This window comes from Acomys minous (assembly GCF_964271855.1).
Source record: "Acomys minous genome assembly, chromosome: 2".
NCBI classification, from domain to species: domain Eukaryota; kingdom Metazoa; phylum Chordata; class Mammalia; order Rodentia; family Muridae; genus Acomys; species Acomys minous.
This window is the reverse complement of record NC_140484.1, coordinates 20,992,256-21,009,552: the sequence shown is the minus strand read 5'-3', so window position 1 is coordinate 21,009,552 and position 17,297 is coordinate 20,992,256. Positions and strand designations below refer to the sequence as shown.

The 17,297-nt window shown below is 38.3% G+C and overlaps 1 protein-coding gene across 5 annotated transcripts in view; it reads left to right on the top strand.

Annotated features, from left to right (window-relative positions):
• Positions 1-3,297: 3,297 nt before the first annotated feature.
• Positions 3,298-17,297, top strand: part of LOC311582192 (cytochrome P450 2C37-like) — a 32,556-nt gene continuing 18,556 nt past the window's right edge. For 2 of the 5 annotated variants that reach the window (XR_014774032.1, XR_014774033.1), the window contains exons 1-5: positions 3,298-3,473; positions 4,603-4,765; positions 4,933-5,082; positions 5,311-5,471; positions 6,564-6,700. Coding sequence is in view for 3 of the 5 variants with exons in the window: in XM_084755070.1 (XP_084611196.1) it covers positions 3,306-3,473; positions 4,603-4,765; positions 4,933-5,082; positions 5,311-5,471; positions 6,524-6,700 (819 nt within the window). In the remaining 2 variants the exon portion in view is untranslated. Of the gene's footprint in view, positions 3,474-4,602; positions 4,766-4,932; positions 5,083-5,310; positions 5,472-5,526; positions 5,556-6,523; positions 6,701-17,297 lie in introns of all 5 variants that reach the window. The other 3 variants (XM_084755070.1, XM_084755068.1, XM_084755069.1) reach the window with 2 other exon arrangements.

Genomic DNA, 17,297 nt, shown 5'->3' with positions numbered 1-17,297 from the left:
AATGTGAGGCCCCAGAGTACGTGAGAAAGTCATACCCCACTCTCCACTCTACTGTGGAGACTGTTCTGACCAATGGCTAGATCTGGGTAGGGGTTTAAGGTTTACCACCTGTATTGTCCTTGGCTGGTGTCTTAGTTTGAGCGGGACCCCTGGGCCCAAATCTGCCTATCATAAAGTAGAACATTATGATAAAAAGTGTTTTTCAAATATATTTAAAATAAAAGCAGATTAAATATGTTTATATCCTTAAATATTTAATATTTTACAAATAAACACTGAAAACTTTTCTCAGCTTGAGAAATATGTATCACATTTTCATCAAAAATTAAGAATGCGTTTTTCATGTAACATTATAATTTTCTAAATATGAATCATTTCCACAATTCTCTCTCCCATCTATACTCTCTAACCACCAGTAGCTTACTACCTTGTTGCTCTCCATTCTGGGAGCCCCTGATAGGATTTCTCCTCCTTATCTCTTTTGGCCCCTGGGCTTTTAGACGCCTTACTACCTTAGTAAAACAACAGCTAGGTGGGCAAGATGCTTGAGCGATATAGGTGCATTATCATAGACGACTTGGTGGACCAAGACCATGATGAGCTTTAACACTAATGTGCTTCCGTTCCCCCTTCCTTAGCATGGTGAGAATGGCATATACTCAGATATTGCCTGCCATAAGGCATGGGCACCTGCAATGGGTGTGGGACAAGGTACTGCAGAGGGAACACCCGATCGTCCAACTCTAAGTCCCCTGGGAAGTAAACCTTATTGCATAGAGGTTGATGTCAAAGACTGTCTTGTTTTCTGTATGTTGGAGATGCCCACAGACAGCATGGAGAGCAACAAGGTAGTGAGCCAAGGGGAGGTGGAGAACAAGTTATGGAACCAACTCTGTTCATGTTCTCATTGTCTCTTTCTATTTTCTAAGCCTTCTCTAACCTTGGCCATGCTATCCCTAACCACCCCAGGAAGGTCCATATAAAACAACGTGCTTCTTTGAGGGCAGCACAAAGTCTACCTTGTTGGAGGAATAGCAGGTCTAGATCTTAGCAACTAGTAACTTACAGGTGATCTCTGGATGGAGTCTGTTAGTCAGGTAAAAATCTGTTGAGACAAATAGAGACTGCGGACAGAAGTTAAAATTTTGTCCATAAGGCATCTAGAGTAGGCTTATGTACTTGAAACCCAGTAAAAGCATAAACATTATTGTAGTCCAAAAGATTTGATATACAGATTTGACATTTTTTATAAGCAGCCAATACTTTACCAGTTTATTATAACCACTGATCTTATTTTAAACCTGTAACTTGTACTTACCACCATTTAAATACTTTCTTAGACTCTCAGATATTAAACATTTTTCCAGACCTTTAAATGTAGGAAGCCACTACTAGGATGTGGGAATCTCTGTCTTAATTAGTTTAAATATAAGTAATGCCATATTCGGCAGATCTCTGATAAGCTTGAGGACCAGCATATCTGTGCTCAATTCTCATTTGTCTTCAGTTGTCTGCTCTAACCTACATTTTATAAACATAAAACAGAATTATATAATCTGTAGTCTGTAGATAAGTGCTAGAGGACTACATCTGTTTAATTTTAGTATATCTGAATTGCTTGTTTCCAGCTATATATTGGCTGATTATTTTTAGAAACACCTGTGATTAACTGAAATAGTACTAACAAAAATATAAACTTTAATTATTTTAAACAATTTGTAATAGTAGTTCTTAACTTTACATACCAGTTGTAGCTAAAGTACCAGTATGGTTTAAGAATGTTTATTATTATGTCTACAATTATTATTACTGTTATATTTTTTTAACCCACTAGCAATCAGTCAAGACATAGACACTTGCTGTTAATATTTTTTAAAATAGACTTAATTACCCTGGAGCATAGCTGATATTAATTAATTAAACTATTTTTTATAGTGGGGCAGGTATAGGATCCTACCCCAATCCCATGTCATCTGTTTCTAATGAGTGCTTTTAAGTTACCTTTTATCCATAATCTTAAATACTTGTTAATGTTTTTACCTCTGGGCCACTCTTTTATATAACTCACAGCTCTTTGCCCAGAGTTTGGCAATGATTTCGAGTATTTGTCCCAATCTTCCTGGGTGGAGTATCTCAGAGAGCATCTATGTTGGGCTAATATCTACTTATAAGTGAATATACACCATTGTTTGCCAAAATATGTACTTTTCTGTATTTTCAAATGTACCCATTCATTTTTACTGTAACAGCTTTGCAGTTAAGGTAGGGAAACAGTAACGGCTGAGCAATTTTATCCCCTGCATTAATTTGCATCTCATGTTTTATATACCATGATTTTGATGTACAATAAGATCTTGAGAAGTTACATAAATTATAACCATTAAATTAGAGTTTCGTTACTTCAGCATCAAGATCTATAAATATAGGGGTTGGAAATTTTTCTGGTTTCCACAACTAAACATTCAGCAGAGCTCGGAAAAATCTTATGGAAGAGAGGGAGGATGGATTGAAGAATACAGAGAAGTCACCACAAGAAAACCTATGGAATCAATTAACCTGGGCCACAAGAGTCTTATCCACCAACCAAAGAGCATTCTTTGGTAGGTACTATACATATATTAAAGAGATGTAGCTTGTTCTTAACATAGGGCCACTAACAGCAGGAGAAAGGCTGGACTCTGTTACCTACCTTTCGATTCCTTTCCCCTCACTATGCTGCCTATTCTATCCTCAATAAGAGAAGATGTGCCTAGTCCTACTCTGATGTGACCTGCAAAGCTGGTGAATATATATGGGAGGCCTCCTCATCTCAGAGAGGAAAGGGAGGGATACATGGAAGGATTGGATTGGAGACTGAGAGACTGGGAGAGAAGGATGGTGAGGAAGTTGTGATGGGGATATAAATTTCAAAAAATAATCAAGAATATGAAATGCCTAAGTAGGATCAAACCAGAAAGAAGTTTAGAGCTGGCAAACACAGTTCACAACACCAAAGTGAAAATACTAGGAGAAAGAGAATTCTCTGTATATTAAGATCCCAAAGAGAAAAATTGAATAACTCTGGAAGTGAAATACTCAAAAACAGATAAAGCACACCAATTTCTTGACAAAACAGACATGACGTAAAGGCAAAAGGCATAAAGTACTTGTTTGTCTTATCATTGGAACAAAGTCTACTTGGCAGAGAATTAGAGTGCCAGGTTGATTGGTCAATGATGCCCCAAAGTACAACATGTTGATTCTGTAGCTGCATTATAAAAGCTCTGTGATGCCTGCTCACAGCTGTGTCAGGAAGAAGTGTCTCCATGGATCTACTCACGGTCTTGGTCCTCACTCTGTCCTGTCTGCTTCTCCTCTCACTCTGGAAACAGAGCTCTGAGAGAAGGAAGCTCCCTCCTGGACCCACTCCTCTCCCAATTATTGGCAACATCCTCCAGATAGATGTGAAGGATATTTACCAATCCTTCACCAAGGTAAGTATGCTTTAGGCCTCTCTAGTACTTTTACTAATGGAGACATTAGTCACAGTGTTTTCAACAAAATTCTATCACCGGAGAAAATACTGTTTATAAAAGTTAATAAAGTAAAAAACTGTAACATTGTATGTCTTTTCGGCCTTTTGCCTCTAGTCCTGGTCAGGAAATTAGTAATGATCTAGGTTTCAGGTGGAAGGACAACTAGGTCACTGAATTTTATAAATATAATCAGAGAAATTTAAAGTTATGCTTCTTCAAATCCTTATTTCACAACAATTTTTCATTATTTGGCTGTAGATAAAGAGTGAGGAATATTCCATTCAATATTTCATAATTTTAGACATGCCTTGTTATTTGATGCTCAACTCTGAAGCGCTAACTTGTGCCTAGTATGAAGTAAAACCTATGGGCATGAGCTCACACTGGAATGGAAAGCAATAAACACTGTGTAAGACCAGATATGGTAGATTCCCACGCTTATTACCCACAAAGCCTGTCCCTTGATCCAAGATTGCTTCATGGTGATGTATTTTCCACAAATGCTGCATCTGTGGTGCAGCTGGTATGATGTGTGCTCTCTGTCGTTTTGTAACAATTAACAAAAAATGGATGCATTAATGTGTGGTGAATGTAGATTATAGATTTTTTTTCTTCATTGGGGGGTCTCCATAGTTTTCACAGGAGGAGATTCATATCTTATCCTGCAGCAGTCATATGACTCTTCATCTCTATTTCAGTATAAAATGTGCATGAGAGTGATGATCAAGCATCCAATAGTGAATAAACAGAGGACTAATTTAGAGTCTTTACTTGTATGCAATAGGGGCCTAGGAATGAAGATAGGATTCCCTTCCTGCAGTTTCTTTATTAGATTAGACCAGAGGTCTCCTAAATATCTTAGTGTGGTATTGAATTTTATTGTGATCTGTGTGTCAGTCCCCTTAGTGAATTCCTATAGGTCATTCACATGTAATTATCCTCAAATTTTAGCGTATATGCACTTAAAATTGAATTATTTGAATAAAAATTGTGTAACCCAATAATATTATCAGATTAAAACTGTTTAATATCATTGAGTATAAGGTCATCTTCCTTCTAAAATTTATATTTTTCTTTCTGTTTCTAGTTCTCAAAAGCCTATGGCCCTGTGTTCACTCTGTATTTGGGTAGGCAGCCCACTGTGGTGTTGTATGGCTTTGAGGCAGTGAAAGAAGCTCTGATTGATCATGGGGAGGAATTTTCTGGAAGAGGAAGGATTCCAGTGTTTGAAAAGGTTTCTAAGGGCATGGGTAAGTGTGCATGAGCTTATGTGTCAGCTGGACAGTATCCATAAGCAGTTGTAGGGTGGAAAGCAGAGGCTAGGCTTGTTCTGTAGGCATACTTTGAGACTTTATGAGTGCATCTTCTTATGCCATCTCTGGGATATACTCTCTATTGTCTGTTCCCTTTATTTCAGGCATTATATTTAGCAATGGCAATGAATGGAGGAACACGAGGCGCCTTTCACTCATGACTCTGCGGAATTTGGGCATGGGGAAAAGGAGCATTGAGGACCGTGTTCAAGAGGAAGCTCAGTGCCTCGTGGAGGAACTGAGGAAAACCAATGGTGAGTGTAGCTTGAGAATCTCACTTTTACTTCCTGAATCTAGGTACAGGTGTGTGCATCATGTTGTTCCTATCCTCTTCTAAGCATTTTTTCTAATGAGATTTATTGGTCTCATGTTAAGGCTGCAATGCATTTCTCCTCCTTAGCACAAGTGTAACTTAAAACTGCTAAAGTACCTTACCATGTTAAAAAGGGCAAAGCATTTTACAATTTTTTCCAATTCCTCAGGCTCACCCTGTGATCCCACCTTTATCCTGGGCTGTGCTCCCTGCAATGTCATCTGCTCCATTATATTCCAGAATCGTTTTGATTATAAAGATGAGGATTTCCTTAACTTGATAAAAAGACTGAATGAGAACGTCCATATTCTGAGCTCACCCTGGTTGCAGGTGAAGTCACAATGCATTCTTTCTGAAAACACTCTGTGTTCTTTCTTTCTCACAGGTCAAATGGAACAGGGACCAAGCAGTGAGGTGACCAGACCTCACAGTCCTGACTAACATGTGTTGGAAAAATATTTGGAGGGAGCACTAAACCTTTTCCTCTTCAAATCAAACCAAGAATGGCAAATGCCAGGATAACATCAACCTGATAGCTTCCTATCTATTGATCTCACCATTAATGTCCACAGGGTTCTTTTTATAAAGTAGTGTATTTACTTCTAGAAACTCAGAACAACTTTGTAGTATGCAAATGTTGAGGGCTCATTTTAAAAAGTGCACACATCCTCATCATATTACCAGGAAGAAGTCTTAGACTATTCTCTTAAAGGTAAAAGAATATATATGTTAATGAAAGCATCCAGCAAATACTCAGTTGTTGGAGTGGTTTGGTTCATCGGATAGATTCCTAGGTGACAGAGAAACTGGAAGAAGTGACAAGGTGAATGATCTCATTTTGTGTGAATCATAAACATCTTCCCAGAACTGTCTTAGGCTGAACTACCCTTTCATGTACACTGCATAAAGAATGAGTGCAGGAGAAATTCCCAGTGGTTTCATGTGCAATTTATTTCAGGGAACATCCTGTTTTGTGTAGAAAACGGTTTCCTAGGAATAAAATCTTCAGGGACTAAATTTCTTATGTAAATTTGGTCAAACAACCATCTTAACTTCTACTGTCCGCTTACAGTGCGAGTGTAAATAATTTACATAACATGCTATTTCAGCATGGTAGAACAGACTATATTTGCGCTACCAAAGAACTGACATGAATTTAGTTTATACTTAAGAGATATGTAAGTGTGGAAAATTACTATGATCTTTGATCATTTGTGCAGAAATTTCACCCTCAATTACTTCTATTAGAATATACAGATACCATCTCCTTAAGATAAATTTCATACATAACTTAATCTATTAGTCAAAGCAGTCAAATGATATGTTATAAATTAATTTAAATAATTCACTACAATATAGGAAATTCTTGCATTTTCTTGCAGGTTTGCAATATATTTCCTGTTCTGCTTAATTTTTGTCCAGGAAGTCATCACATATTTTTTAAAAATTATACTTATATAAAAAGTTACATTTTGGAGAAAATAAAAGAACATGAAGAATCACTGGATGTCACAAATCTGCGGGACTTTATTGATTATTTCCTAATTAAAGGAAGACAGGTAAAGAGTTAAAATAACTTAATATAATTACTGAATTGATCAAGGTTTTTATAGTTCACTGAATACTTACTAAGTTGCCAATGATGTTTAAAATAATGCAAAAATAATTTGAAAGACAATTTAGTATTTATTATGTTCTTTGAGTATGCCTAGAAGAAAGAGAACAAATTTGTTTATTGAGCACATTGGTCCTAGTGTTTAAATTACAAACAAAAATAAGTGTGAAACAACCTAGTGACTATAAAGACAACACAATAGGTAGATAAGGTGGAACAAATTCCAATTAGTCATAAATCATAAATTGTCCTATACTTTTTGTTGTTGTCTTTATATTCCAATTCAGGGCCCATCCCTTGTCACTTATTGGTCCCACCCTGGGTCACTCATATTCCCTCACTCCATCCCTTAATCCTCAGATAGAGGAGCACTCCTCTCTTAATATCTGACCTCAGCCACTCAAGTCGCACCTGGAATGCCTATATCTTCTTCCTCTGTGTTTTATGGCAAGGCCTCCCTGCCATGAGGAAGTGATCAACATGTGGACACCAGAGTCTGTGTCAGAAATAGTCGCTAATTCCCATATTATGGAACCCACACAGAGACTGTGCTACCATTTACTACATGTAAGGAGGGTATCTAGGTCTTCATCATGCTTGGTCTTTGGTTGGTGCATCAGTCCCTGCAGCACCCTCCTCCTCCACCCAGATTAGTTGGCTCCATCAGTCTCCTTTTGATGTTGTCTCCTGTACCTACGAGCTCAAGGCTCTTCCTCACTTTTTCTTCTAACAGTTTAGTGTGTCTGTTTTTTTTCTTTTTAAAATATATTTTATTAATTTATTCATATTACATCTCAATTTTTATCCCATCCCTTGTATCCTTCTATTCCTTCCTCCCTCCGTGCCAACTATGTCTTGTTTCAAAGTTTCACTTTTGTCCAACATTATGTTCCCATGCATAGTAAAATTCTCTTTTACTTGTTGACTCAGTTTACTCCTTTACTGAAGCCTCAACATCTGATACAGATTGTTATACTTAAAATAAATTTTAATCCATTTTATTTGTTGCTTCAGATCATTCTCATTGTTCCTCATCTTGTTAATGCCATAGCCATTCTTTTTAAAATTTACTTATTTTTTATTAATTTATTCATATTTCACCTCAGTTGTTAGCCCAAGCCTTGTATCCTCCTATTCCTCCCTCTCTCCCGCTTCCCCCCCTACTTCCCTCCCCTATGTCTGTGACTGAGGGGGACCTCCTCCCCCTATATGCGCTCTTAAGGTACCGAGTCTCTTCTTGGTAACTTGCTATACTTCCTCTGAGTGCCGCCCAGCCTCCCCATCCAGAAGATGTGGTCAGAAATGGGGCACCAGAGTTCGTGTAAAATCAGATCTCATTCTCCACTCAACGGTGGAGAACGTCCTGTCCATCGGCTAGTCTGGGTAGGGGATCAAAATTTACTGCCTATATTATCCTTGGCTGGTGCTATAGTTTGAGGAGGACCCCAGGACCCAGATATGCCTGTCATAAAGATCCTCTTGTACGTTTCCAGGACTCCCTAGGTCCATCTATTTTTTCATTCTCCCACTCTTCTCTCACCTAAAGTCTCAATAGGATATCTTCCCTTCTGACCCACTTTCCTGGTAAGTAAACTTTCTCATGGGACGTACCCCATGGAGTAGTGTCTCAATATAAGTGAGTATATACCATTTAACTCTTTTTAATTCTGGGTGAACTACTCATTATGATCATTTCTAGCTTAATGCATTTGTCCACAAATTCTGGAATTCCTTGTTTTTAATAGCTGAGTAGTATTCCATAGCATAAGTGTACCACAGTTTCTTTATCCATTCTTCTGCTGAGGGACACTTAGGCTGTTTCCATGTTCTGGCTATTATGAATAAGGCAATTATGAACATGGTTGAGCATATGTCCCTCTTGTATGGTAGAGCATTTTCTGGGTATATTCCAAGGAGTGGAATAGCTGGGTCTTGAGGAAACCATATTCCCATTTTTCTGAGAAAGTGGCAGATAGATTTCCAAAGTGGTTGTACTAGTTTGCATTCCCACCAGCAATGGATGAGTGTTCCTCTCTCCACATCCTCGCCAGCCTGTGGTGTCAGTTGAATTTTTGATTTTAGTCACTCTGATGGGTGTAAGATGGAATCTCAGTGTCATTTTGATTTGCATTTCTCTGATGATTAAGGAGGTTCAGCATCTCTTTAAGTGTTTCTCAGTCCTTTGATATTCTTCTGTTGAGAATTCTCTGTTTAATTCTGAACCCCATTTTTCAATTGGGTTATTTGGTTTGGTGGCATTTAATTTCTTGAGTTCTTTATATATTTTGGATATTAGACCCTTGTCAGATGTAGGGTTGGTGAAGATCTTTTCCCAGTCTATAGGCTGTCGCTTTGTTTTGTTGACAGTGTCACCTGCCTTACAGAAGCTTCTCAGCCTCATGAGGTACAGCTTGAGATCAGGTATGGAGATTCCTCCCGAGGGTCTTTTATTGTATAAGATTGTTTTTGCTATTCTGGGCTTTTTATTTCTCCATATGTAATTGAGAATTGATCTTTCAATATCTTCAAAATATTTTGTAGGTATTTTGATAGGGATTGCATTGAATCTGTAAATTGCTTTTGGTAAGATGGCCATTTTTACTATGCTAATTCTCCTGTTCCACAAACAAGGTAGATCCTTCCATCTTCTGATGTCATCTTCAATCTCTTTTTTCAGAGATTTAAAGTTTTTTTCAAACAAGTCCTTCACTTGCTTGGTTAGGGTTACTCCTAGATATTTTATATTGCTTGTGGCTATCGTGAAGGGAGTAATTTTCCTAATTTCTTCCTCTGCTATTTGTCATTTGCATATAGAAAAGCTACTGACTTTTTTTTAAGTTAATTTTGTGTCCTGCCACTTTATTGAAGGTGTTTATCAGATATAGGAGTTCTAGGGTGGAATTTTTGGGGGTCAGTTATGTATACCATCATATCATCTGCAAATAGGGAAAACTTGACTTATTCCTTTCCCATTTGGATCCCCTTGATCTCCTTTGGTTGTCTTATTGCTCTGGCTAGACCCTATTTTAGAGGAATTTCTTTGAGTATCTCTCCATTTAATTTAATGTTGAGTATTGGTTTGCTGTATATAGCCTTTATTGTGTTTATATAAGTGCCTTGTATTCATGATCTCTCCAAAACTTTAAACATGAAAAGATGTTGGATTTTGTCAAATGCTTTTTCTGCATCTAAGGAGATGACTATGTAGTTTTTTCTTTCAATTTGTTTATATGGTGGATTACATTGATGGATTTCCCTATGTTAAACCATCCCTGGGTGCTTGGAATGAAGCCTACCTGGTCATGGTGAATGATGCCTTTGATATGCTGTTGTATTCGTTTTGCGAGTATTTTATTGAGTATTTTTGCATCACTGTTCATAAGAGAAACTGATCTGAAATTCTCGTTTTCTGTTGGGTCTTTGTGGAGTTTAGGTATCAATGTGACTGTGGCCTCATAGAAGGAATTTGGTAATGTTCCATCCACTTCTATCTTTTGGAGTAGCTTGAATAATATTGGTATTAGCTTCTCTTTGAAGGACTGGTAAAACTCTGTGCTGAAGCCATCTGGCCCTGGGCTATTTTAGGTTGGAAGACTATCAATGATTGCTTCTATTTCTATAGGCGAAATAGGGCTATTTAATTTGTTTATCTGATCTTGATTCAATATTGGCAAATGGATTCAGTTGAGAAAGTTGTCCATTTCCCTTAGATTTTCTTTTATTTTTATTTTTATTTTTTTAAATTTATTCATATTACATCTCAGTTGTTAGCCCATCCCTTGTATCCTCCCATTCCTCCATCCCTCCCACTTCCCCCCTACTCCCCTCCCCTATGTCTGTGACTGAGGGGGACCTCCTCCCCCTGTATATGTTCATAGGGTATCAGTCTCTCCTTGGTGACCTATTATCCTTCCTCTGAGTGCCACCAGGCATCTCCATCCAAGGGACATGGTCAAATATGGGGCACCAGAGTTTGTGTGAAAGTCAGATCTCCTTCTCCACTTAATGGTGGAGAATGTCCTGTCCATTGGCTAGTCTGGGTAGGGGTTCAAAGTTTACTGCCTATATTTTTTTGGCTGTTGCCATAGTTTGCAGAGGATCCCAGGACCCAGACCCGCCTGTAGTTTTCCAGGACCCACTGTACCCTTCTATTTCCTCATTATCCCAGGCTTGTCACACCTAAAGTCTCATTAGGGTGTCCTCCCCTCTGACCCACTTTCTTGGTAGGTAGTTTTTCATGGGGTCATACACCTTGGACTAGTGTCTCGATATGAGTATATACCATTTAGCTCTTTTTGCTTCTGTGTGAACTCACTCACTATGATAATTTCTAGTTCAATCCATTTGTCCACAAATTTCAGAAATTCCTTGTTTTTAATAGCTGAGTAGTATTCCATAGTGTAGATGTTCCACAGTTTCCTTATCCATTCTTCTACTGAGGGACACGTAGGTTGTTTCCATGTTCTGGCTATTATGAATAAGGCAGCTATGAACATGGTTGAGCATATGTCCCTGTTGTGTGGTAGTGCATCTTCTGGGTATGATTATGTAAGAAACAAATAAAATCTGTAAACAACTGCAGGAGGAGGCAAACAAGAGGGCTGAATTTTTAAGAGTCATATAAAGAGGCACTTGAAGAATTTCAGAAAAATACAAATAACCCATTGAAGAAAATCATTAAAACAGTTCAAGACCTGAAGATAAAAATGGAAGCTATGATAAAGGAACACACAGACGAAAAACATGGTCAAGAGGCATCAGAAAAGAAATCAAGCATCTCAGAGGTGAAGTCATCTAACAGAATGCAAGAAATGGTGGAACGAATATCGAGACTTGATGATACATTCATAGAACTCAAAACAATCACCAAAGAAAAAGCTAAATCTGAAAAGTTCCTGACACAGAACATCCAAGAAATCAAGGACACCATGAAAAGACGAAACGTGAGAATAACAGGTATTGAGGAAAGAGTTGACAACTGACTCCACAGCCCAGAAAATATCTTCAACAGAATCATAGAAGAAAATTTCCCCAATTTGAAGAAGGAAATGCATATGAGTTCCTTACTAAGGACTTGAGGTCATTTTCTTGTATATCAATTGTTGTTGGGTTCTCCCGGTTGTTTTCATTGGGATTGCTGGGATCTGGAGATGCCAAACTGTTTTGGTTTTTGTTAGCATTATTTCACTGTCCTCTTGTTATTTTGGTGACTCTGATGTTGGGAGGTAGTTTGTAGTGACCTTCCCTGGTTGAGAGTGGATAGTTTATGATTGATTACAGGTCAGGTGCCCTTGCCTTTGGGGATCAAGGAGTATTTCCCTGGAACAGGCAGGTGATCCGGTTTCTACTCCTGGAGATTTTTCTCTACACCATAGGCTCCAGGCTGAGTCAGGCAAAGTAGGTTTCTGTTTGGGCCCTTTAACCTTACTGCTGTAATTCCAATCAGCAGTTTTGGAATCTAGAATAAGGTCAGCACACAAATGCTCTGGTTGTGTAGGTTGATCCCAGCTGCCTATCCTTCCTGTCGCTTTGTAGCCAAGACCTCAGGTGGATCAGATCTTCTGGATTGTAGCTGTCTTTTAGCTCTTCCTCTATACTCTGTAGGAGTGTCCAGCATCTCCCAGGAATTTGGGGGTTCTTGCCAGGTCTGCAGGAGCTGACCCAACTAGTTTCTGTCTGTTGAAGAGTTCAGGGTCAGTTGCTGGCGGGCCTGAGAATACGGTTTCAGGCCACTGGCTTTATTCAAGGAGGCAGCAATTTCCATGCCCCTGTAAGCCGGGATGCTCACAGATCTCTCTAGGTCCACAATTTGACATTGCAAGCATGACCCACATCTCCCAATATCTTGGGAGGTCCTGCTGTGCCTGCGAGAGTTGACACAGCTAGGTTCTGTCTTTTGGGGAGTGCCGGCTCAGTGCCTGGTGGCCGGGTGGCTGGAGACAATATGGATTCAGACTGCTGGCAGGAATCCCAGGTATGTTCTCTTTCTGCCGGTGTAAGCCAAGACACTCCAAGATCGCTTTAGGTCAGCAATTAGACACTGCAAGCATGAACCACGTCCCGATATTGTAGGAGGTCCCGCTGGGCCTGTGGGAGCAGTCGAAGCTGGTTTCTTACTGCCCCTGTTTGCAGGGTCAGTCCACTGTGTCTGGCTTCAGATTGGGCCCAGGACAGTCCACGAGCTGCACACCCACTCTAGCTGTTTTTGGTGAGTCCCGCCACCTGTATTTCCACTCGGCCCAGGCGGGTGACCTCCACAGTTTGGCATGGTGTGGATAGAGGAGTCCAAGGGCAGTTTCACCCTATTCCCTGAGACTTCTCAGCCGGGGGCTCTGGAAAACCCCCTCCCCAAACAGCAAGTTTGGGTTTTATATGCCGGCTGCAGCTCCATGTGGATTCCGTTCCAGAGTTTGGGGAGTGCATTTAGCACCTCTGGGCTGTTGTTTGTCCCAGGGTTAGAACCACCAGTGGTCTGGAGTTTGGGGCCCCACTCACCTACATTTCTCAAGATCCCGCAGTCTGTGGCTCCATTCACATCCCTAGTCTTCTCGGAGTAGATCAGATACAGTGCATACTGGTCGACACCATCTTGGAATTCCGCCCAGTGTGTCTGTTTTTATGTTGAGGTCTTAATGTCCTTGGAAATTACTTGTGCAGCTTGTTGAATAAAGGTCTATTTGCATTGTTCTACAATTAGACATCCAGTTAGACCAGCAGACTTTGTTGAACAAGTTATCTTATTTCACTTGTATAGTATTGACTTCATTGTCAAAAATCAAGTGTACATAAGTGTGTACGTTTATTTCTGAGACTTCATTTTGATTCCATTGTTTCACTTGTCTGTTTCTAAGCCAGTACTATGATATTTTATTACTGTTTTCTCTAGTACATCTTGAAATCAGGGATGAAAATACCTCCAGATCTTTTATTGCATAGAATTCTCTTAGTTATTCTGGGATTTTTTGAATTTACAAATGAATTTGAGAATTGTTCTTTCAATGTTTGTAAAAACTGTATTGACACTTTGGTGGGAATTGCATTGAATCTGTAGATTGCTTTTGGAAAGATGACATTTTTATTATGTTCATCCTATTGATCCATAAGCATTGGAGAACTTTCCATCTTCTGGAAAGAATTATTCCTTCCTAACATTAACATAGGCATCATTGTCATCCTGTTGTAGATCACCTACATAGATTTTAAGTACCCTATATATATATGCTAATATGGATTTAATACAGAATAAATCTAATCTTGACATACTTGTACTGATAAACTCTACAGGGGATTTCAAAGGAACTGAATCATTCGTGAAGAGGTATACCATTGGAAGAGTGAGTAGAACAAGTGAAACTCTGAGTATAGTTTCCAATGAATTCTCCCCAGAGGGGTAGGAGATAGGTATTATTTGGGTTTGCTGTCAGTGTTAAATGTTGTCAATGTGTACTTTAGGAAAACACAGATTCATAGAGTTTCTGTCTCACACTCATTTAAAAATAAGCAATTGATTATAAGCATTCATGTTTATTGGAGGGAAGCAGTTCTACTCTCTTTATCTCTATTTGTCTCCTTTGCTTGTGGCCCAGTGCTCCAAGGTGTTCATACCTGACACACTTTAGAAATACTGAAAATGTAAGTTCTTCAACTTCAATTCTTGTTTTTGCCAGACTGTTTGACCATCCTTGGCCCTTTCCATTTCCATTTGAATTCTAATATATGTCATCAGTTTCTACAAAGAACCAGTGGGGATTTGTATAAAAAGTGACTAAATACTCAATAACTGTAGGAACTTGTGCCATTTTAAAAACAGACAAAATTGACATATAGAGAAAATCACTGTATTTTGTATCACTGTGGAAGTATTAAGTGCATTTGCAAATACTACTCCTAATGCTATCTAGTTTCAAAATACTATATCACTTTATAAAACATATTACAGAGCTAACAGTCACTCCACAAACTGCACATTATTAGTGATTTCTGTCTTTCTAGACTTTCCTGAGTCTCTCTGACAGAGTACACTGACATCTACACCTGCCCTTGCTATACCCGGCTTTACTTTCTGTCTTCTTGCACTTGCATAAACTCTTAGATGTTCCTCTAAGTTCAGTTTGGTTCCATACTTTCTCCATCTGTTACAGCAAACTTCATGCACAAGGATGAGAACCACAATGCAGTTCTTCATCATTCATGTATCTTTGTGTTATTTCTACCACCATCTAGCCTGAGTTACTCATGTAGGAACATCTGTACACATGTGTCTTGATGGTGTGTTTTCCTTTTATGTGTGCTTACCTCCAGACTGGATATTCTGATTCAAGCGGTAATTTCATACTTAGCTTTTTGAAGAACATCTCAAAATTTCTACAGACAGTATATATTTTAACACCTAGAAGATTACTTTTTTAGTTGTTATTTTATGTGTAAGGTCATTTTGCCAGTATACAAGTCTGTACATGACTACACATAAAAGATCTTTTAAATCTTGATGTTGATCTGTGCATCAACACCATGATGCTTTCATTGCTGTAGTGTGTAGGAGGTTTCCACATTTAAGGGTTCATATTTTTCTTCACAGTTTTATTTGAATCTGTGGATTTTCTTTCTCACTAGAATGTTAGTATATATGGCAGTGATTCATTAGATTATTTTGAGGAGTACTTTCTCCGTTTTAAAACTACTCAAATTCTCACTACTTGTGCATGAGGTAATTTTTAACCTGCTTCTTAGACATTTTTTCTCAGTAATGAAAATAGTTTTAAGTGTCTATATCTTTCATGTCTTTGATTATGCAATATTAAGTTTTTTCTCACTGCTGTAACTATAATTATCTCTTTGATTTCACTGAACGACAAATGCAATCACTAAATGGCTTAACCATTCCTCCAATTTTGGGGGGCCCACTCCAAGGTTTTGTGTGCCCCAGTTGAACCTGAAGAAACCTTAAGAGAATGATGCCCCATTCCCTCAAAGGGGGGATATTGTATAGGTTGTTGTCTGCTTGCTTGATCTACAAAAGCTTATTCTCATTGGGATGTGGTCATAAGTCAATATTGGTCTTATACAGAGAAAAAATTAGAGGAAATATGGGAACGTCTCTCTTTGCCTTTATCTTGCATACATAGGCAAGGCAATGGGAGCTGAAAAGAAAGAAAGTGAGATTTGGGAACATAGAGGGAGGATAGAACATAGCTAGATGATTGAATCTACTCCTTAACTCAAGGCCTTAATTGTTACTTATAATGAAAGTTATGTCTAAGTCATTGCTATAGAATTTAGTATATTAATGCAAAACATGGGCATGTCAAACACTTGGCAGATTTTAACACAAGAATGTATATCCTAAGTCTAACAGATAGATATGACTCTATCAATATATGAGGTAAAATAGTTGAATAAGGTCTTCAAAAGCCTCAAAGACACACAGAATATGGCAATTAAAGTTGTTCTTACAATCCTAAATTTCTTCAACAACAAGACAAGTTAATTCCTGACAATACCCAGCTGACCTCAAAGAAGATGATGAGCACCAAAGAGCCTCCTCATGGACATGGATTCAAAGGTGGCAAAATAGCCACTGGGCAAAATGTCCTCGTTCTGAGCAAAAACAGAATCTGCCTAAAAATGGGCAACTTAGAGGCAAGCAGAGTGGACGACCGTACTCTGCCAAGTCAGGGTAAGCAAGTCCTCAATAGTCCCTGCCCTGTGAACAAGTATGGCAGAAATATTAGGCCAGAAAGTTGAAGATGAGGTTCCAAAGTTATAAAGTGTATTGGGGGACTGGTCAGGCAATAAACTGTCTTAAGTGAGTTTGTACATTTTGGAAGCTACTAACCCACACTGCTGGTTCACTCAAGAATTTAAATTTTATTCCTTCTCAAGTCTCTGAGGAGCATTGAAGACAAGATAGTATAGTTTTACAACCAAGTTTAGCTGGTTAGGGGACAAGATTGTTTTAGATAAAGATAAAGAAGTTAAGCTATTAGAGTTGAGATAGGATAGATAATGAATCTCATTTGGAAATTTAGATCCAACAAGACAGGAAAAACACTTACTTCAAATGAGATGAATGCAGATGGCCAAGTCACTATGAATGTAACATGTATAGAACTCATTATTTTCATGATTGTCACATGGTTCTCTCTGCTGTACATAGTTTGTTTTATATACATGTAATAAAATAAAAGTATTAAATTTAAAAAATGATATTAGCTATTTGAGGGAGAGAGAGAGAGAGAGAGAGAGAGAGAGAGAGAGAGAGAGAGAGAGAGAAGTACTTTCAACTGTAAGGGTGACTTTCTAGATACAATTCTAAAAATTGATTAATTTTCTTCTTGATTGCTTCCTTGGCTCAATTGTCATTCTGTGTGGTAGTACATTATTTACGTTTTTTAAAAAATGAATGTGCATACTTTCCGTTGCTCTTAATAATCACATTTATTACACTGTGGCTCTGAGAGAATGCAAAGTTTTATTTCTCTTTATATTTTCTGAGAATTATAGTGTGTTCTGATATGAGGTTAAGTACTAGCTACTGAGAA